Source organism: Haplochromis burtoni, unplaced genomic scaffold (assembly GCF_018398535.1).
Source record: "Haplochromis burtoni strain Fernald_Lab_line unplaced genomic scaffold, NCSU_Asbu1 Contig_1923, whole genome shotgun sequence".
Classification (NCBI taxonomy): domain Eukaryota; kingdom Metazoa; phylum Chordata; class Actinopteri; order Cichliformes; family Cichlidae; genus Haplochromis; species Haplochromis burtoni.
Genome location: NW_024584284.1, coordinates 1 through 18,053, shown reverse-complemented (window position 1 = coordinate 18,053; position 18,053 = coordinate 1). Strand labels below are relative to the sequence as shown.

General features: G+C 43.8%; 2 protein-coding genes and 1 long non-coding RNA gene across 5 annotated transcripts; all 3 read left to right on the top strand.

Moving 5' to 3' along the window:
- Positions 1–1,813: 1,813 nt before the first annotated feature.
- LOC121813566 lies at positions 1,814–2,419 on the top strand. The gene is made up of 3 exons (XR_006053768.1): positions 1,814–1,861; positions 1,952–2,003; positions 2,312–2,419. It is a non-coding gene; the product is annotated as an uncharacterized LOC121813566 (long non-coding RNA).
- A 743-nt stretch (positions 2,420–3,162) lies between these two features.
- On the top strand, positions 3,163–7,942 carry LOC121813565 (protein artemis-like). 2 transcript variants are annotated; one of them, XM_042217407.1, is made up of 10 exons: positions 3,163–3,614; positions 3,781–3,853; positions 4,296–4,436; positions 4,810–4,911; positions 5,133–5,269; positions 5,353–5,407; positions 5,843–5,931; positions 6,094–6,191; positions 6,444–6,518; positions 6,752–7,942. In XM_042217407.1, exons 1-10 carry the CDS (start codon positions 3,589–3,591, stop codon positions 7,378–7,380), a joined length of 1,425 nt encoding a protein of 474 aa, XP_042073341.1. In that variant the 5' UTR covers positions 3,163–3,588; the 3' UTR covers positions 7,381–7,942. The 2 variants fall into 2 exon arrangements, with proteins under 2 accessions (XP_042073341.1, XP_042073340.1); XM_042217406.1 differs by having other exon boundaries at positions 6,749–7,942.
- Positions 7,943–9,893: 1,951 nt separating this feature from the next.
- LOC102296596 (protein artemis-like) lies at positions 9,894–16,238 on the top strand. Of its 2 annotated transcripts, none has more exons than XM_005953086.3 (15): positions 9,894–10,404; positions 10,495–10,546; positions 10,855–10,939; positions 11,037–11,096; positions 11,223–11,278; positions 11,914–12,015; positions 12,182–12,254; positions 12,556–12,696; positions 13,100–13,201; positions 13,423–13,559; positions 13,643–13,697; positions 14,133–14,221; positions 14,384–14,481; positions 14,734–14,808; positions 15,042–16,238. In XM_005953086.3, exons 1-15 carry the CDS (start codon positions 10,296–10,298, stop codon positions 15,674–15,676), a joined length of 1,869 nt encoding a protein of 622 aa, XP_005953148.1. In that variant the 5' UTR covers positions 9,894–10,295; the 3' UTR covers positions 15,677–16,238. The 2 variants fall into 2 exon arrangements, with proteins under 2 accessions (XP_005953148.1, XP_005953147.1); XM_005953085.3 differs by having other exon boundaries at positions 15,039–16,238.
- Positions 16,239–18,053: the final 1,815 nt, after the last annotated feature.

Below are 18,053 nucleotides of genomic sequence, written 5' to 3'. Positions count from 1 at the left end.
GCAGGTACTTGGTGGTTGCAGCCTTTCTAGCGGCCTCTTCATGGTTCCCATTTGCCTGCGGGATCCCCAGGTACTTGTAACTGTCCTCTATGTCTGCAATGTTGCCTTCTGGTAGTTCAATCCCCTCAGTTCTGACTACCTTCCCTCTCTTTGTTACCATCCGACTACACTTCTCCAGTCCGAACGACATTCCAATGTCATTGCTGTATAGCCTGGTAGTGTGGATCAGTGAATCGATGTCTCGTTCACTCTTGGCATACAGCTTGATGTCATCCATGTACAGGAGGTGGCTGACAACTGCTCCGTTCCGTAGTCGGTATCCGTAGCCAGTCTTGTTAATGATCTCACTGAGGGGGTTCAGGCCTATGCAGAACAGCAGTGGGGACAGAGCATCTCCTTGGTAGATCCGCACTTGATGGTGACTTGTGCTATGGGCTTGGAGTTGGCCTCTAGTGTTGTACGCCACATCCCCATTGAGTTCCTGATGAAGGCTCTTAGGGTCCCATTGATCTTGTACAATTCTAGGCATTCCAGTATCCAGCTGTGGGGCATTGAGTCATAGGCCTTCTTGTAATCAATCCAGGCAGTGCACAGGTTGGTCAGTCTGGTCTTGCAGTCTCGGCTGACTGTTCTGTCTACCAAGTTTCAAACAAAACAGAGTCAAAGGTCTATCACGAATTAGGTTGTTTATTCAGTTGCTTGGTCTTGCAGTCTCGGCTGACTGTTCTGTCTACCAGTAGCTGGTGTTTTGCGCCTCTGGTATTCTTGCCAATTCCTTTCTGTGTCCCGCTCATGTATTGACCCATGTGCCTGTTCATCTTAGCCGATATGATGCCTGACAGGAGCTTCCATGTAGTACTGAGGCAGGTTATTGGTCGGTAGTTGGAGGGGACCGGTCCCTTCTTGGGGTCCTTGGGGATCAGGACCGTCCGACCTTCGGTTAGCCATTCCGGGTGTCTCTCGTTAACTAGCAGCTGGTTCATTTGTGCTGCCAGACGCTCGTGGAGTGCAGTCAGCTTCTTCAGCCAGTAGGCGTGAACCATGTCGGGCCCTGGTGCTGTCCAACTCTTCATACTGGAGACCCTTTCTTGGATATCTGCCACTGTGATGGTTACTGGACCCTGTTCAGGGAGGTCGCTGTGGTCTGCCCTCAGATCCACTAGCCACTGAGCATTGCCGTTATGGGTTGCGTCCTTCTCCCATATGCTCTTCCAGTATTGCTCCGTCTCCAGCCTTGGTGGTGCTGTTCTCTTATTGTTCCCTTGCCACTGAGAGTACACCTTTGCTGGTTCTGTGGAGAACAGCTGGTTTATTCTCCTGCCTTCTATCTCTCTGGTGTACCTCCTCAAGCGGCTGGCCAAGGCTGTGAGTCTTTGCTTGGCAGTTTCCAAGGCCTCAGGTATGGACAGCTTGCTGTATTTCTTATGCACCTTCTTTGTCGCACCTTTCTGCAACTCCGTTAGTTGGCTAACCTCCCTCCGTGCTACTTTGATCTTGCCCTCTAGCCTCCTTCTCCATGGAGGGTACTGCCCCTTGTGGCTGTTCAACTTGTAGCCAAGCATCTCACTGATCACTGCTGCCGTATTGTAGATCAGCTTGTTAGTGTCGGTAATCGTGGTTGTAGGTATTGCCCGTAGTGCTGCATTAACATCATCTAGCAGACCTTCTGAGGGTACTTCACGTAATCTTGGTAACCGGCTACGGGGGATCCAGGTTTCAAGCTTGGCCATGATCCTATTTTTCAGGTCAGTTCCTCTCGCACTCAACGATCCTTCTCCTATCGCACTTGGGGCTATGTACCCAATCTCGGGTGGGGAGAACCTACATGCCCGGGCATATTTCCTCTCCCACTGTCACAAAGGTGAGCCTGGCACCTTCACAGTTGTTAGAATGGTACATATTACATGTGTGGCCTCCTGATGGCGGGTGTCCTCTCTGTTTCACTGAACAGATCACATGAAAGGGCTGAAAGGACCTCTGCTGAAGAGGAAGCTGCAGTTCAGGTGAAGCCTGGGTGCTGTTAAACTGATATTTAATCCAGTGATGCTCAGATATTTGAGTCAAAGTTGAGATTTGTCTCAGACTTCGGGTGAAGAATTACAATTGTGACCTTTCTGCACTAATTTACCATCTTTTAAACTTACTGTGAATCGTTATGTCACACAGTTCAGCTGCTTGTTGTGGGCGTTATGGGCATCAAGCAGCCCCATGGTTGATCGGAAAGATGAATTGTTCCTGCTGTGAAATTAAAACCTAACACTGCTTTAATGAGCGTGTAACTCAGGGCTGAATATAAGTTTATTGTTTGCAGTCGCACTGTGAGGCTTTACTGCTCCTTTGTAACCAAAGAGCTGCTGCTGAACAATCCAAAGTACGCTTTTTGGGAGGAATACATCGTGAGTACACATCTCTGCTTTTATCAGATTGTTTTTTAAATATTTAATACAGAAAGATAATATATAAAAACTGTGAGTTAATTTCTCTTACTTCCCGAGTTAAATTCAATCTGTTAACAGTCCTACTTAGCTCAGACCTGAACTCAAGATTTTCTCACTCCCGTGGACGATAAGCATTCAGGAGATGTACGATGATACTACATCTGGTATTAGTTCATGGCTCTTGTTCGAAATTTGAAACTTACTATAAAAAGTCCTAGACATGTAAGCTGTTAGAATGCATCACTGTTCAATCCATATGTTGAGAGGTTTGTTTGTTTTAAAACCCCTGACCAGAAAAGGAAGAGAGTCGTTATATATATATAATATACCAGGAACTACGCCAGAGGCAAATTGCAAAGACATAGGTGAGCATGTGCTTCTTCCCAGCAGGTCCGACGGTGCCCGGACTTTCCCTCAATGTGAGTTGTAATTTTCCACCCAACAAACTTTAAATGTTAGGGGAGGATTTCAACTCTTCCCAAGCTTCATGCGGATCTTTTACAAAACACCCAAAACTTTAATCACAACTCAGAACACAACTCACACAGAGAAATCTATTGTTTAGATCTTCTGATCTTTTACTTATTGAGGTTTTGTTACAGCTGGTCAGGAAATATATGATATAAGGTGACTTCAGGGTCAAATGGTAAATGGCCTGTATTTGTATAGCGCTTTACACAACCAGTCATCCACCCATTCACACACACACTCACACACACACTCACACACTGGTGATGGCAAGCTACATTGTAGCCACAGCCACCCTGGGGCGCACTGACAGAGAAAGTATGTAACCTTGTGGGTTTGTTACAGAGTATAACAAACACCAGGAGACCCAGAAGAACTTAAACACATCTCTTCTACAAACAATTCAGTTTCACCTCCCCTCCCACCTGCTCAGTCTGAAGCTCCCGTTTTTGTTAATTTTTCCATAATCGGCTAAATAAACTTCACTCTTTAACATCTGTGACTTCGAGGAATTCAAAAATGCGTTCTGTGTACACTTTAAAGGGGTCACATGATCAGGTGAGAAAATCGGAGACCAAACAAATTGGTAGTTTGTTTGTATCGCAGGTTCCTGTTTGAGGGTTCCCATGGAAACGTGTTGTATACAGGAGACTTCAGGTTGCCTGTCGGAGACGTGTCCAGAATGGAGCACCTACACTCGGGCAGCAGGTCAGTCACCAAACATCGCCATCATCCTCGTTTCATCCTGAGTTTCTCTGATTCGCTGTGTCTGGAATGCGTTTTCTTCTTGAGCTGTGATTGGACAGCTCACGTAAGCTTCAGATGAGGATTGTTTTGGAGCACTAAGTTCACGCCGCTGTGTCGCGCTTCACAGGGTCAAAGACATTCAGAGCATCTATCTGGACTCCACCTTCTATGACCCGCGCTTCTACCAGATCCCATCGCGGGTACGTGCTGGTTTTCAGTCACTGCTGAGATATACAGTTAACACACAGGGACAGGTGCCAGTTCATTAAGTACACCTCGCTCAAACTTAATATTTAGTACATGAACCTTTTATTGTAAATAAGTCATAACCTCACTGACATTTCCTCCATTAAAAAATCTTGTTTGTTATAACTTGTGTTATAACTCAGGATGATTACGATGAATTAGAAGCAGTCAGTTTTCTATGATTTTAATCGGTATTTGAGCTGTGTGTGTGTGTGTGTGTGTGTGTGTGTTCGTTTGTTTCGTCGTATGTGGGCATGGAGGTGTGTGCTTTACCCTGCGTGCTGTAAGTCCAGCACCTCGAGCTGTGTGTGTGTGTGTGTGTGTGTGTGTGTTTGTGTGTGTGTGTGTGTGTGTGTGTGTGTTCGTTTGTTTGTTTGTTTGTTTGTTTGTTTGTAGGAGGTCTGTTTATCCGGAATCTCTGAGTTGGTTGGAAACTGGATCAGTCAGAGTCCTCATCACGTTGTGTGGCTCAACTGTAAAGCTGCGTATGGATACGAGTACCTGTTTATCAACCTGGGAGAGGAGTTCAACACACAGGTCTCTTTTGTCAGCCTTCTTTCCTTCATCACCATACCATACCATACCATACCATACCATACCATACCATACCATACCAGCGTTATTTATAAAGCACTTTCACATAAAACAAGGGTTCACAAAGTGCTGTACATATACAAATAGCATAAGCAAAGTAAAATAAAAAATAAGATAAAATAAAATAAAACATGTTAAAACACACTTATGGAAGCTACATTGAGTATTTATTAATGAAAAGTTTAGAGGCATGGTGGGTAAAACTTCAGTAGCTGGTAAACCACAGACATCAAATATGGGGAGAAACTGATGCATGGATGGAAATATTAACCTCATAATCATCACTGTAACATGAAGTCCACTGTTTTTCCTGCAGATCCACGTCAACACTCTGGCGATGTTCAAGAAGATGCCGGAGATCCTAAGCTACGTGACAACCGATCGCAGGACTCAGATACACGCCTGTCGACACCCAAAGGTCCCGTTTTAGTCTCTCACAAACAAATTCGTGGTTCCTTTACTTCAGAAGTTTAGATTTGTTTTCCTGAACCTCCAATATTTCTGAAAAACAACTTTGTGGTAGTTCTGCGTTTATGATAATGAACCATTTCCACTTCTGATACAAAACCTAAATCTTTTCTTCTTTCATTCTTTCTGTTCCTGCGACACTACGTTTTTATCTGGGATTTTTGTTTGTAGGATGAAGAGTTTTTCCAAGGAAACCGGCTGCCGTGTGGATGCACGGCTGCTGATGGGACGCCTCTTCGCATCATCAGCATCAAACCGTCCACGATGTGGTTTGGAGAAAGAACCAAGAAGACCAGCGTCATAATAAAGTAAGAACAGCTCCAGCGTCATGCACTCACTAGAAATAAAGTTTGGTTTTGTGCTCCAAATGTATTTTTGTGTGTTTATGCAGGACAGGAGGCAGTTCATACCGAGCCTGTTTCAGCTTCCACTCCTCCTACTCCGAGGTAAACGCACTTCCATTCACACAGTATTGTATTTGGACCTTCTTGTTTGAAGTCATTAAAGATGTGTGCTAAACAATCACTCCATTCTGGTTCGGAAAACAGTTCGGAGAATTAAAAACCCCAAATTATCTCAATATTCCTTGCCCATGATGAGTAGATATATACTTGTGTCGCATCAGTGCTGATGTTTGAGGCCATGTTTATTTCTGTTTGGACAATGAAACCAAAGCCCCACCCATTTGCTGTTCAAACCTTTTGTTTATGAGGGGCAGCCAATCAGAAGAAGACTGCACTAAGAACTACTATGATATCAGTAAGAATTATTTTGAACTGTGAATCATGCAAAGCTGCTGTATCAGAGTCAAAGCTGCAAGAGTAGTCCACTTTAAAAGGACTTCATGTTGTTTCTGTTGCTATGCTTCTCCTGATTTTCAGATTAAGGACTTCCTGTCATACCTCCAGCCGGTGAACATCTACCCCAGTGTCATCCCCATTGGTCGAACACTGACTGAAGTCACACAGATGTGAGTCGACTTCATTTTAATTGTACAAATGTAAAAGTCTAAACTTACTTTTACTTGATTTATAATCAAATGTAACTTGGGGTAACTTTAAAAGGTTTTACTGCTGTCTTTATTCAATAATCTAACAGTTTAACACGATGCCATTTCTGCATGTCTGATCAGGTTGAAGCTGATGTGCAGGAAGCAGTCTGATGAGGCGGCGTTTGTTTACAAACCTCTGGGAGTCCTCAAACGCAGCAGGGTGCAGCGACCTACTTGTGGTAACACAAACACACTCGTAATGACAGGTGCTCTCCATAATAGCATGCGGGCCTGCCGCCACACGCTTGTTTACAGATCACTGCTTGGCCCAGTGTTTGCCTCTCACGCGTTGCCCTTCATTCAGCTTCTTCACACAAACACAGGAGGCGACGCTTTTATAAGCGTTTGAACAACAGGCAGGAATGTGCTGTGTTGCTTCAATAAGATAGACCAGTCATTAAAACAAGGCTGATGTGTGTTTGTGTGTTCAGACTCAGAGAGCGATGATGAGCTGTTTGATGGGCTCGATGTGGCACCAGTGAGGAAGAAGTTGGGAGTACAAAAAGGTAAACCTGCAAGTTACTTGCTGTCACTTTGATTTGCACCAAAGCAGCTGAAATGGATTCACGGGGTCTGAGGAAGTTCAGCTGAGATGATCGAGTAGGCCCTTTAATTTTCCTGAGCGCTGTAGGATATGAATGTCACGACAGGAAGTGATGTCATGTTGCAGTATTTTTTTTGCCCTGAGTACTTCACTGTTACTGTTTGTTTGATTTTGTTTCTTTTGTTCTATAAGTAGAGGGAACTCCCGAAACAACAGCACTCCCTGTGTGTGTGGAGGAGTCTTTACCGCTGACCATTACCGATGCCCAGCCTGCTGCTCATAACTACGTCGACTGCACTGAGTCCAACGGCGAGGAGGAGGAGGAGGAGGAGGAGGAGCAGCAAGGTGACGAGGAAAAGGTTGGAGCCGGACAGCCGGAAGACATTTCATCTCAGCCTCCGAGGTGGGAGGACTTCTTCACCACCGAGACTCTGACCGACAGCCAGAACAGCCTCAGGAGCCAACCACAGTCCTGCTGCTCTGAGATGACGGGCTCGCAGACACCCGATCTGTTCAGCGACGAAGAAACTGCCCCCGATGGCTTCAGCCTGACACTGTCCGGCTCGCAGTCCAATCATTCCTCTCAGAACATGGACTCGTGTTTACCCGACACCCTGATCATCCAACCAGAGCTGGATGGGCAGAAGCAGAGGGAGGAGGGGGATGATGGAATCATCCAATCGGAGTCTCAGCAGTCGTCAGACTTTGATATTCCCTGCACGCCGGAGTCGAAGGTGCCGCGGCGTGATGAGCTGTCTCAGTTGTACAGGAAGCTGGCTGCAGGAGAGGACATCAGTGCTCTGGACTACAGGACCGAACATTAATGGGGAGCTCCTAAAAAAAACTGTGCAAACTAGAAAAGTAAAGCCTTAAAAAGCAGCCGGACGAGGCCAAAACAAGCAAACCACACAGCTACCTCCGTTTTAGTGACGAACCTCCAGCTCTGAGATCCCCCACTAGCACACTGGGGCAGGAGGAGAGGTTAACATGCATTCAGTACCTGCTTCCAGCATGAAGAGTTTCTCAGCCTAATTAGAGAGCATAAATAGACCAAACTTTAACGTAATTTTCTTCAGACCTGTCGTTCTCACTTAGACCCTTAAGCTGTCACATTCCTTCTGCAGGCTGAGCTGAAACGTCCTCTCCTCCAGCGTCAGTGTTGGCCTCCAAACCCCACAGACTTCAGTTTGTTAAACCACACACTCGTTCCTGCGCACTTTAAGCCTATTGGTGGATTCTCGCACCTGTGCAGGTCACAGCTGACACTCGTTCCCTCTCTGCTGGCAGTTTGTGGTTTGTTCTGCTTCAGCTGCTGACAACAGGAGGGGAATGTTTGCATTAAAGCTAAAGTTTTGTTCCAGAAACAAATAAAATATTTATTTTTAACTCAGGTGTTATGGCTGATTATTCAAATCAAAATGGTAAATGGCCTGTATTTGTATAGCGCTTTACTCGTCCCTAAAGACTCCAAAGCGCTTTACACATCCAGTCATCCACCCATTCACACACACATTCACACACCGGTGATGGCAAGCTACATTGTAGCCACAGCCACCCTGGGGCGCACTGACAGAGGCAAATGTTGTGTTTGATGGGAAAAAGCAGTAAGAATGCCAGACATTGCGAGTTTTTTTCCCCCCAATAATTCCTAAAATAAGTGGAAGAACTGCTCAACCAAAGCTGTGGTTGTGTAATGCACTGCAGCTCAAACTGAATCATTTTTACTATCCCATTGATACATCATTCAAGAATAAAATTCAAACTAACACAGGTTTATTCGTGGGTCCGTGGTAATCGGATTATAAGACCACAATCAATTATATAAGCAAGAGTTTGTACTCCTATAGAAAATGGGAGTTGAACTACTCATTCTACTATGGAAAACCCAGGTTAATTTTCCGAGGCTCGGCAATTTTGATACCGGACTCTGCCTAGCAGCTATCTGCTCAGTTTCCCGAACTTTCTCCTTACTTGCAACAGTCCACAGAAGAGTAGGAACGATTGCATATTGTTATATGCATGTCTGCCTGAGTATGAAAGAATTTCAAATGCTCAGGCCTTGTCCCATGGACCAATAATTCTAAGTTTCTAAGCGTCGCAATTTAGCAGGTAACCCAAGTGAGACTACTTCACCTCAAAAGGAACTTTTTTGTACCAGCCCAGTCCCCCTGTGGATATAAACCTCCAGGTGGTGCTTCCAAGTGAACCTTTTTTTTCTGGACCAATTCTTAACACCTTTGAACTGAATGCCTGGCCTGAAGAGGATAACCCGCCCTCGGCTCAGAGTTTGAATCCCGACTGCCTGCTATGCAGCTGATCGTGTGGAACTTTGCTCTGCGGTCTCAACCTATTATCGGGAGATATCTCCAGGTAACTCCTGCGCCTGTCATTTCCATGGTCCAAACCACATACATGGATCAGGATTAACGTCATTATATTCTCTCCTCTTCGGTGCTCCGTTTTTCCAGATTTGCAGTCAGCGTCCTTCCGCTCTGCACATGGACTTTTGCTCAGTTATCAGTGAACACGACAGGTCACAGTAAGGCTCCAGCCTGATGTAAACAAAAGCACAAGGGCCCAGGTTTTAAGCCCATACAAACAGATCTCCCCGCTAGTTATCGGATTTTGCTGGAAGTAAGTCATGTCGATTTAATACCTACAAGCAGGATTTTAAATACTGTATTTTGTAAATTTAAGTTTGTATTATTTATGTAAGTGTGTATGTATGTATTTATTTATACTAATGCAATAAAAATATTCTGTTGGACTTTCTTGAAAACTGGTATCGGCTTAACAAAGTGGTTAAATATCATTTTAGTTCATTTTAGATTTTATTAAAAAGTAGCTCCTTAGATACTGCAGAAGATGTTAAACGTATCATTCGGTTCCTCCGGTAAATTCGGCATTGAAATAATCCCAAAAGCTCCATTTTATTTTAAAAATCTTTTAAATAATTTAAAACCCTTTGCCTCTGGGATAGCCCTCCAAACTATTACATTTTTCTTTTTGTATTACATGTAAGTACGGAAGAGGATTAGGCCACCGGGGGGAAAAGTGGCCACGTCTTTATTGTTTTGGAGAATTCTGAGAAAAAACGTCAGAAATATTAATGTCCATATGTAAGCCATGCTGAAAGATCGAGACAAAAAACAACAACAAGTAAATAAAAATATCAAATTCATTTGCATTTAGAAAAATGTTATAATTTGGCTTTTTTAAATGGAGTTCTGCCAACAGACGCGCGACAGATAACAAAAGTTTTATTTTAAGTAAAAGATCTGTAGACGACTTTTGGACGGACCCTGCGCTTGTTGGTTACCTGGTAACCATGAATTTTCTTCTTCTACGTTGGAGGGCAGCGGTCACAAAGTTTCATTAGATGGCCACAAACGACATGCCATCTCACTGGTGATAATAATATTAAGAAAAGAGAGTCTGGGATGGTGGCTGAAAAATTATATTAATGTTAAATGAGAAACTGGAGCATCTTAAACTCACTCTGGTGAAATACCACTGGATAAGAGTTCGCTAGCTCGACAGGAATATAGGACTTCGTGTTGACACTGGGTGGCGGTAGTACTGGCTAAATGGTCTTAAAAGAAAGCGAAGAAGGGGAGCTCAGTTCCGTGGGCGGGACAAACAAACAAACCGGTATTGGGAATAAAAATATGTTGGTTTCGTTAAGTTAAGTACGCATGAACAATTAACAGGAAACTGAAATAAAATAGTCGCAGTGAAGATGAGTTCGTTTGCGGGTCGGATGAAGGAGTACCCCACCATCTCTCTGGACCGGTTCGACAGGGAGAACCTACATGCCCGGGCATATTTCCTCTCCCACTGTCACAAAGGTGAGCCTGGCACCTGCACAGTTGTTAGAATGGTACATATTACATGTGTGGCCTCCTGATGGCGGGTGTCCTCTCTGTTTCACTGAACAGATCACATGAAAGGGCTGAAAGGACCTCTGCTGAAGAGGAAGCTGCAGTTCAGGTGAAGCCTGGGTGCTGTTAAACTGATATTTAATCCAGTGATGCTCAGATATTTGAGTCAAAGTTGAGATTTGTCTCAGACTTCGGGTGAAGAATTACAATTGTGACCTTTCTGCACTAATTTACCATCTTTTAAACTTACTGTGAAACGTTATGTCACACAGTTCAGCTGCTTGTTGTGGGCGTTATGGGCATCAAGCAGCCCCATGGTTGATCGGAAAGATGAATTGTTCCTGCTGTGAAATTAAAACCTAACACTGCTTTAATGAGCGTGTAACTCAGGGCTGAATATAAGTTTATTGTTTGCAGTCGCACTGTGAGGCTTTACTGCTCCTTTGTAACCAAAGAGCTGCTGCTGAACAATCCAAAGTACGCTTTTTGGGAGGAATACATCGTGAGTACACATCTCTGCTTTTATCAGATTGTTTTTTAAATATTTAAACAGAAGATATATAACGTGAGTTATCTCTCCCGTTAAATCATCTGTTCAGGTTCCTCTTGAGCTCGAGAGCCCGACTCAGATTTCTCTCGTGGACGAAGCATCAGGAGAGGTACTGGGTACTCATCGGTTTGAGTCTGGCTCTGTGTCGAATTTGAAACTACTAAAAGTCAGACATGTAGCTGTAGATGCAACCTGTCATCCATATGTGTGAGTTTGTTGTTTTTAACCCTGACAGAAAGAAGAGGTCGTGGTGACGTTGCTTCCAGCAGGTCACTGTCCCGGCTCCGTCATGTGAGTTTAATTTTCCACCAACATTTGTATGTTTGGAGGATTTCACTCTTCCCAAGCTTCATGCGGATCTTTTACAAAACACCCAAAACTTTAATCACAACTCAGAACACAACTCACACAGAGAAATCTATTGTTTAGATCTTCTGATCTTTTACTTATTGAGGTTTTGTTACAGCTGGTCAGGAAATATATGATATAAGGTGACTTCAGGGTCAAATGGTAAATGGCCTGTATTTGTATAGCGCTTTACACAACCAGTCATCCACCCATTCACACACACACTCACACACTGGTGATGGCAAGCTACATTGTAGCCACAGCCACCCTGGGGCGCACTGACAGAGAAAGTATGTAACCTTGTGGGTTTGTTACAGAGTATAACAAACACCAGGAGACCCAGAAGAACTTAAACACATCTCTTCTACAAACAATTCAGTTTCACCTCCCCTCCCACCTGCTCAGTCTGAAGCTCCCGTTTTTGTTAATTTTTCCATAATCGGCTAAATAAACTTCACTCTTTAACATCTGTGACTTCGAGGAATTCAAAAATGCGTTCTGTGTACACTTTAAAGGGGTCACATGATCAGGTGAGAAAATCGGAGACCAAACAAATTGGTAGTTTGTTTGTATCGCAGGTTCCTGTTTGAGGGTTCCCATGGAAACGTGTTGTATACAGGAGACTTCAGGTTGCCTGTCGGAGACGTGTCCAGAATGGAGCACCTACACTCGGGCAGCAGGTCAGTCACCAAACATCGCCATCATCCTCGTTTCATCCTGAGTTTCTCTGATTCGCTGTGTCTGGAATGCGTTTTCTTCTTGAGCTGTGATTGGACAGCTCACGTAAGCTTCAGATGAGGATTGTTTTGGAGCACTAAGTTCACGCCGCTGTGTCGCGCTTCACAGGGTCAAAGACATTCAGAGCATCTATCTGGACTCCACCTTCTATGACCCGCGCTTCTACCAGATCCCATCGCGGGTACGTGCTGGTTTTCAGTCACTGCTGAGATATACAGTTAACACACAGGGACAGGTGCCAGTTCATTAAGTACACCTCGCTCAAACTTAATATTTAGTACATGAACCTTTTATTGTAAATAAGTCATAACCTCACTGACATTTCCTCCATTAAAAAATCTTGTTTGTTATAACTTGTGTTATAACTCAGGATGATTACGATGAATTAGAAGCAGTCAGTTTTCTATGATTTTAATCGGTATTTGAGCCTGTGTGTGTGTGTGTGTGTGTGTGTGTGTGTGTGTTCGTTTGTTTGTTTGTAGGAGGTCTGTTTATCCGGAATCTCTGAGTTGGTTGGAAACTGGATCAGTCAGAGTCCTCATCACGTTGTGTGGCTCAACTGTAAAGCTGCGTATGGATACGAGTACCTGTTTATCAACCTGGGAGAGGAGTTCAACACACAGGTCTCTTTTGTCAGCCTTCTTTCCTTCATCACCATACCATACCATACCATACCATACCATACCATACCATACCATACCATACCATACCATACCATACCATACCATACCAGCGTTATTTATAAAGCACTTTCACATAAAACAAGGGTTCACAAAGTGCTGTACATATACAAATAGCATAAGCAAAGTAAAATAAAAAATAAGATAAAATAAAATAAAACATGTTAAAACACACTTATGGAAGCTACATTGAGTATTTATTAATGAAAAGTTTAGAGGCATGGTGGGTAAAACTTCAGTAGCTGGTAAACCACAGACATCAAATATGGGGAGAAACTGATGCATGGATGGAAATATTAACCTCATAATCATCACTGTAACATGAAGTCCACTGTTTTTCCTGCAGATCCACGTCAACACTCTGGCGATGTTCAAGAAGATGCCGGAGATCCTAAGCTACGTGACAACCGATCGCAGGACTCAGATACACGCCTGTCGACACCCAAAGGTCCCGTTTTAGTCTCTCACAAACAAATTCGTGGTTCCTTTACTTCAGAAGTTTAGATTTGTTTTCCTGAACCTCCAATATTTCTGAAAAACAACTTTGTGGTAGTTCTGCGTTTATGATAATGAACCATTTCCACTTCTGATACAAAACCTAAATCTTTTCTTCTTTCATTCTTTCTGTTCCTGCGACACTACGTTTTTATCTGGGATTTTTGTTTGTAGGATGAAGAGTTTTTCCAAGGAAACCGGCTGCCGTGTGGATGCACGGCTGCTGATGGGACGCCTCTTCGCATCATCAGCATCAAACCGTCCACGATGTGGTTTGGAGAAAGAACCAAGAAGACCAGCGTCATAATAAAGTAAGAACAGCTCCAGCGTCATGCACTCACTAGAAATAAAGTTTGGTTTTGTGCTCCAAATGTATTTTTGTGTGTTTATGCAGGACAGGAGGCAGTTCATACCGAGCCTGTTTCAGCTTCCACTCCTCCTACTCCGAGGTAAACGCACTTCCATTCACACAGTATTGTATTTGGACCTTCTTGTTTGAAGTCATTAAAGATGTGTGCTAAACAATCACTCCATTCTGGTTCGGAAAACAGTTCGGAGAATTAAAAACCCCAAATTATCTCAATATTCCTTGCCCATGATGAGTAGATATATACTTGTGTCGCATCAGTGCTGATGTTTGAGGCCATGTTTATTTCTGTTTGGACAATGAAACCAAAGCCCCACCCATTTGCTGTTCAAACCTTTTGTTTATGAGGGGCAGCCAATCAGAAGAAGACTGCACTAAGAACTACTATGATATCAGTAAGAATTATTTTGAACTGTGAATCATGCAAAGCTGCTGTATCAGAGTCAAAGCTGGAAGAGTAGTCCACTTTAAAAGGACTTCATGTTGTTTCTGTTGCTATGCTTCTCCTGATTTTCAGATTAAGGACTTCCTGTCATACCTCCAGCCGGTGAACATCTACCCCAGTGTCATCCCCATTGGTCGAACACTGACTGAAGTCACACAGATGTGAGTCGACTTCATTTTAATTGTACAAATGTAAAAGTCTAAACTTACTTTTACTTGATTTATAATCAAATGTAACTTGGGGTAACTTTAAAAGGTTTTACTGCTGTCTTTATTCAATAATCTAACAGTTTAACACGATGCCATTTCTGCATGTCTGATCAGGTTGAAGCTGATGTGCAGGAAGCAGTCTGATGAGGCGGCGTTTGTTTACAAACCTCTGGGAGTCCTCAAACGCAGCAGGGTGCAGCGACCTACTTGTGGTAACACAAACACACTCGTAATGACAGGTGCTCTCCATAATAGCATGCGGGCCTGCCGCCACACGCTTGTTTACAGATCACTGCTTGGCCCAGTGTTTGCCTCTCACGCGTTGCCCTTCATTCAGCTTCTTCACACAAACACAGGAGGCGACGCTTTTATAAGCGTTTGAACAACAGGCAGGAATGTGCTGTGTTGCTTCAATAAGATAGACCAGTCATTAAAACAAGGCTGATGTGTGTTTGTGTGTTCAGACTCAGAGAGCGATGATGAGCTGTTTGATGGGCTCGATGTGGCACCAGTGAGGAAGAAGTTGGGAGTACAAAAAGGTAAACCTGCAAGTTACTTGCTGTCACTTTGATTTGCACCAAAGCAGCTGAAATGGATTCACGGGGTCTGAGGAAGTTCAGCTGAGATGATCGAGTAGGCCCTTTAATTTTCCTGAGCGCTGTAGGATATGAATGTCACGACAGGAAGTGATGTCATGTTGCAGTATTTTTTTTGCCCTGAGTACTTCACTGTTACTGTTTGTTTGATTTTGTTTCTTTTGTTCTATAAGTAGAGGGAACTCCCGAAACAACAGCACTCCCTGTGTGTGTGGAGGAGTCTTTACCGCTGACCATTACCGATGCCCAGCCTGCTGCTCATAACTACGTCGACTGCACTGAGTCCAACGGCGAGGAGGAGGAGGAGGAGGAGGAGGAGGAGGAGCAGCAAGGTGACGAGGAAAAGGTTGGAGCCGGACAGCCGGAAGACATTTCATCTCAGCCTCCGAGGTGGGAGGACTTCTTCACCACCGAGACTCTGACCGACAGCCAGAACAGCCTCAGGAGCCAACCACAGTCCTGCTGCTCTGAGATGACGGGCTCGCAGACACCCGATCTGTTCAGCGACGAAGAAACTGCCCCCGATGGCTTCAGCCTGACACTGTCCGGCTCGCAGTCCAATCATTCCTCTCAGAACATGGACTCGTGTTTACCCGACACCCTGATCATCCAACCAGAGCTGGATGGGCAGAAGCAGAGGGAGGAGGGGGATGATGGAATCATCCAATCGGAGTCTCAGCAGTCGTCAGACTTTGATATTCCCTGCACGCCGGAGTCGAAGGTGCCGCGGCGTGATGAGCTGTCTCAGTTGTACAGGAAGCTGGCTGCAGGAGAGGACATCAGTGCTCTGGACTACAGGACCGAACATTAATGGGGAGCTCCTAAAAAAAACTGTGCAAACTAGAAAAGTAAAGCCTTAAAAAGCAGCCGGACGAGGCCAAAACAAGCAAACCACACAGCTACCTCCGTTTTAGTGACGAACCTCCAGCTCTGAGATCCCCCACTAGCACACTGGGGCAGGAGGAGAGGTTAACATGCATTCAGTACCTGCTTCCAGCATGAAGAGTTTCTCAGCCTAATTAGAGAGCATAAATAGACCAAACTTTAACGTAATTTTCTTCAGACCTGTCGTTCTCACTTAGACCCTTAAGCTGTCACATTCCTTCTGCAGGCTGAGCTGAAACGTCCTCTCCTCCAGCGTCAGTGTTGGCCTCCAAACCCCACAGACTTCAGTTTGTTAAACCACACACTCGTTCCTGCGCACTTTAAGCCTATTGGTGGATTCTCGCACCTGTGCAGGTCACAGCTGACACTCGTTCCCTCTCTGCTGGCAGTTTGTGGTTTGTTCTGCTTCAGCTGCTGACAACAGGAGGGGAATGTTTGCATTAAAGCTAAAGTTTTGTTCCAGAAACAAATAAAATATTTATTTTTAACTCAGGTGTTATGGCTGATTATTCAAATCAAAATGGTAAATGGCCTGTATTTGTATAGCGCTTTACTCGTCCCTAAAGACTCCAAAGCGCTTTACACATCCAGTCATCCACCCATTCACACACACATTCACACACCGGTGATGGCAAGCTACATTGTAGCCACAGCCACCCTGGGGCGCACTGACAGAGGCAAATGTTGTGTTTGATGGGAAAAAGCAGTAAGAATGCCAGACATTGCGAGTTTTTTTCCCCCCAATAATTCCTAAAATAAGTGGAAGAACTGCTCGACCAAAGCTGTGGTTGTGTAATGCACTGCAGCTCAAACTGAATCATTTTTACTATCCATGATGACATCATCAAAAATTCCAAAACTACAAATATATTCTGTATAACAATAATAAAGCAAATCTTTACTCTATAGAAACTGAGTTGGAATCATTTAGCTTTAAACCAGGTTTTTCCAGCTGCATGTGAAACAGCTGCTAGCTATCTGCTCAGCTTCACTTCAGCTTACTGAAGTCCCAGAACTGGACGTCTGCACCTTGTTGGTGCTGTTGAAGGATTTTTAATGCAGCTGTCTGACCAATAATTCTAGTTTCTAGGCTAATTTAGCAGGTAACCAAGTGAGGACTCTCACTCAAAGGACTTTTTTGCTACCAGCCTTATTCACTCAGTGTGTTCAAGTGCTTTTTTTTCTGCATTTCAGCACTTTTGCACAGTGCTGCTGAGTACCGCTGCTGGAGTTTGAATCCAGCCTTTGTCCTGATGTGTGGAGTTGTGCTCCACCTATTATCTGGATGGATATCTCCAAGTACTCTGGCTTCTTTCCATGGTCCAAACACATACATGGATCAGATTAACGTCCCTTATCTTTCCAGCCCTGGAGTTTTCCAGTGGAAATAAAGGAAAGGAACCAACTTACCTGAAGCTTTTGTCCTTCGAAAATTACATGCTTCATAAAATCTACTTGGAACTCAGAAAAAATAATTATCGACTGTCAGAGCGACAGTCGGACAGTTATTGTCTGTATCGTGCTTCTAACATATAACACGGAGGGTTAAAAGTGAACTTAACTGCTGGTTTTCTCCTGATGGCTTTAGACACATGGTCGTCTGATTTATTTACAGACAGAAACAAAAAAGCTTTTTACAGTTGATCTAAAACTCAAAGGTAATTAACACCATAAATGAATGCAGTTCATAAGGTTTACAGTGAATGCTAGAAATTTTTTCATCACGACTACCACCACACTTTGCCCAACATCAAAGATTTGTGGCAGATTTTCACATTTTAGAAGCTGGAAGAGCTGCTTTAGAAAATCAAAATAATAACTGCCGAATGTGGATCAAGATGTCGTCCACTGAAACTTTGAGGAGAAGGAGAGAGCCGGTGTTGTGCCAAAAAGTGATTGTCTGCCAAAAACTGATTTCCGGTATTTGCCAAAAACTGATTGCTTGTATTTAAACTGCTATAAATAACTTGTTGGTGTATAATATGTGAAACATATGTCAAATGTATCCCTCATGAATGATATCACGTTATCTTGAGCAACAAACAACATTCTTGTAACAAGGTAGAAGCCGCAATCACTTTTTGGCAGTGACTTTTATGTATCCTTTATGTATGCAGTTAAAAAAATTTTGTTGACATTAAAAATGTCTCTTTTAAGAGTATTCTGGCCAAGAGGACAGCTGAAATTGCAACAAATGTGAAAATAGTTCTGTAAATATATTTTAAGTGGACAAAAGGGAGCTGATTGATTATAATGTAAGTGCAATAACACAGTCACGAAGATACTTGAGAAACAGGTAATAA

Excerpts from the sequence above, each read along its gene's own strand:
- LOC102296596 (XM_005953085.3), top strand. The coding sequence starts at position 10,296 with ATGAGTTCGTTTGCGGGTCGGATGAAGGAGTACCCCACCATCTCTCTG. Across the intron at positions 10,405-10,494 it reads CCTCTCCCACTGTCACAAAG|ATCACATGAAAGGGCTGAAA; the intron begins GTGAGCCTGGCA and ends TTCACTGAACAG. Across the intron at positions 14,482-14,733 it reads GGTGCAGCGACCTACTTGTG|ACTCAGAGAGCGATGATGAG; the intron begins GTAACACAAACA and ends TTGTGTGTTCAG.
- LOC121813565 (XM_042217406.1), top strand. The coding sequence starts at position 3,589 with ATGGAGCACCTACACTCGGGCAGCAG. Across the intron at positions 3,615-3,780 it reads CACCTACACTCGGGCAGCAG|GGTCAAAGACATTCAGAGCA; the intron begins GTCAGTCACCAA and ends CGCGCTTCACAG. Across the intron at positions 5,932-6,093 it reads CTGACTGAAGTCACACAGAT|GTTGAAGCTGATGTGCAGGA; the intron begins GTGAGTCGACTT and ends ATGTCTGATCAG.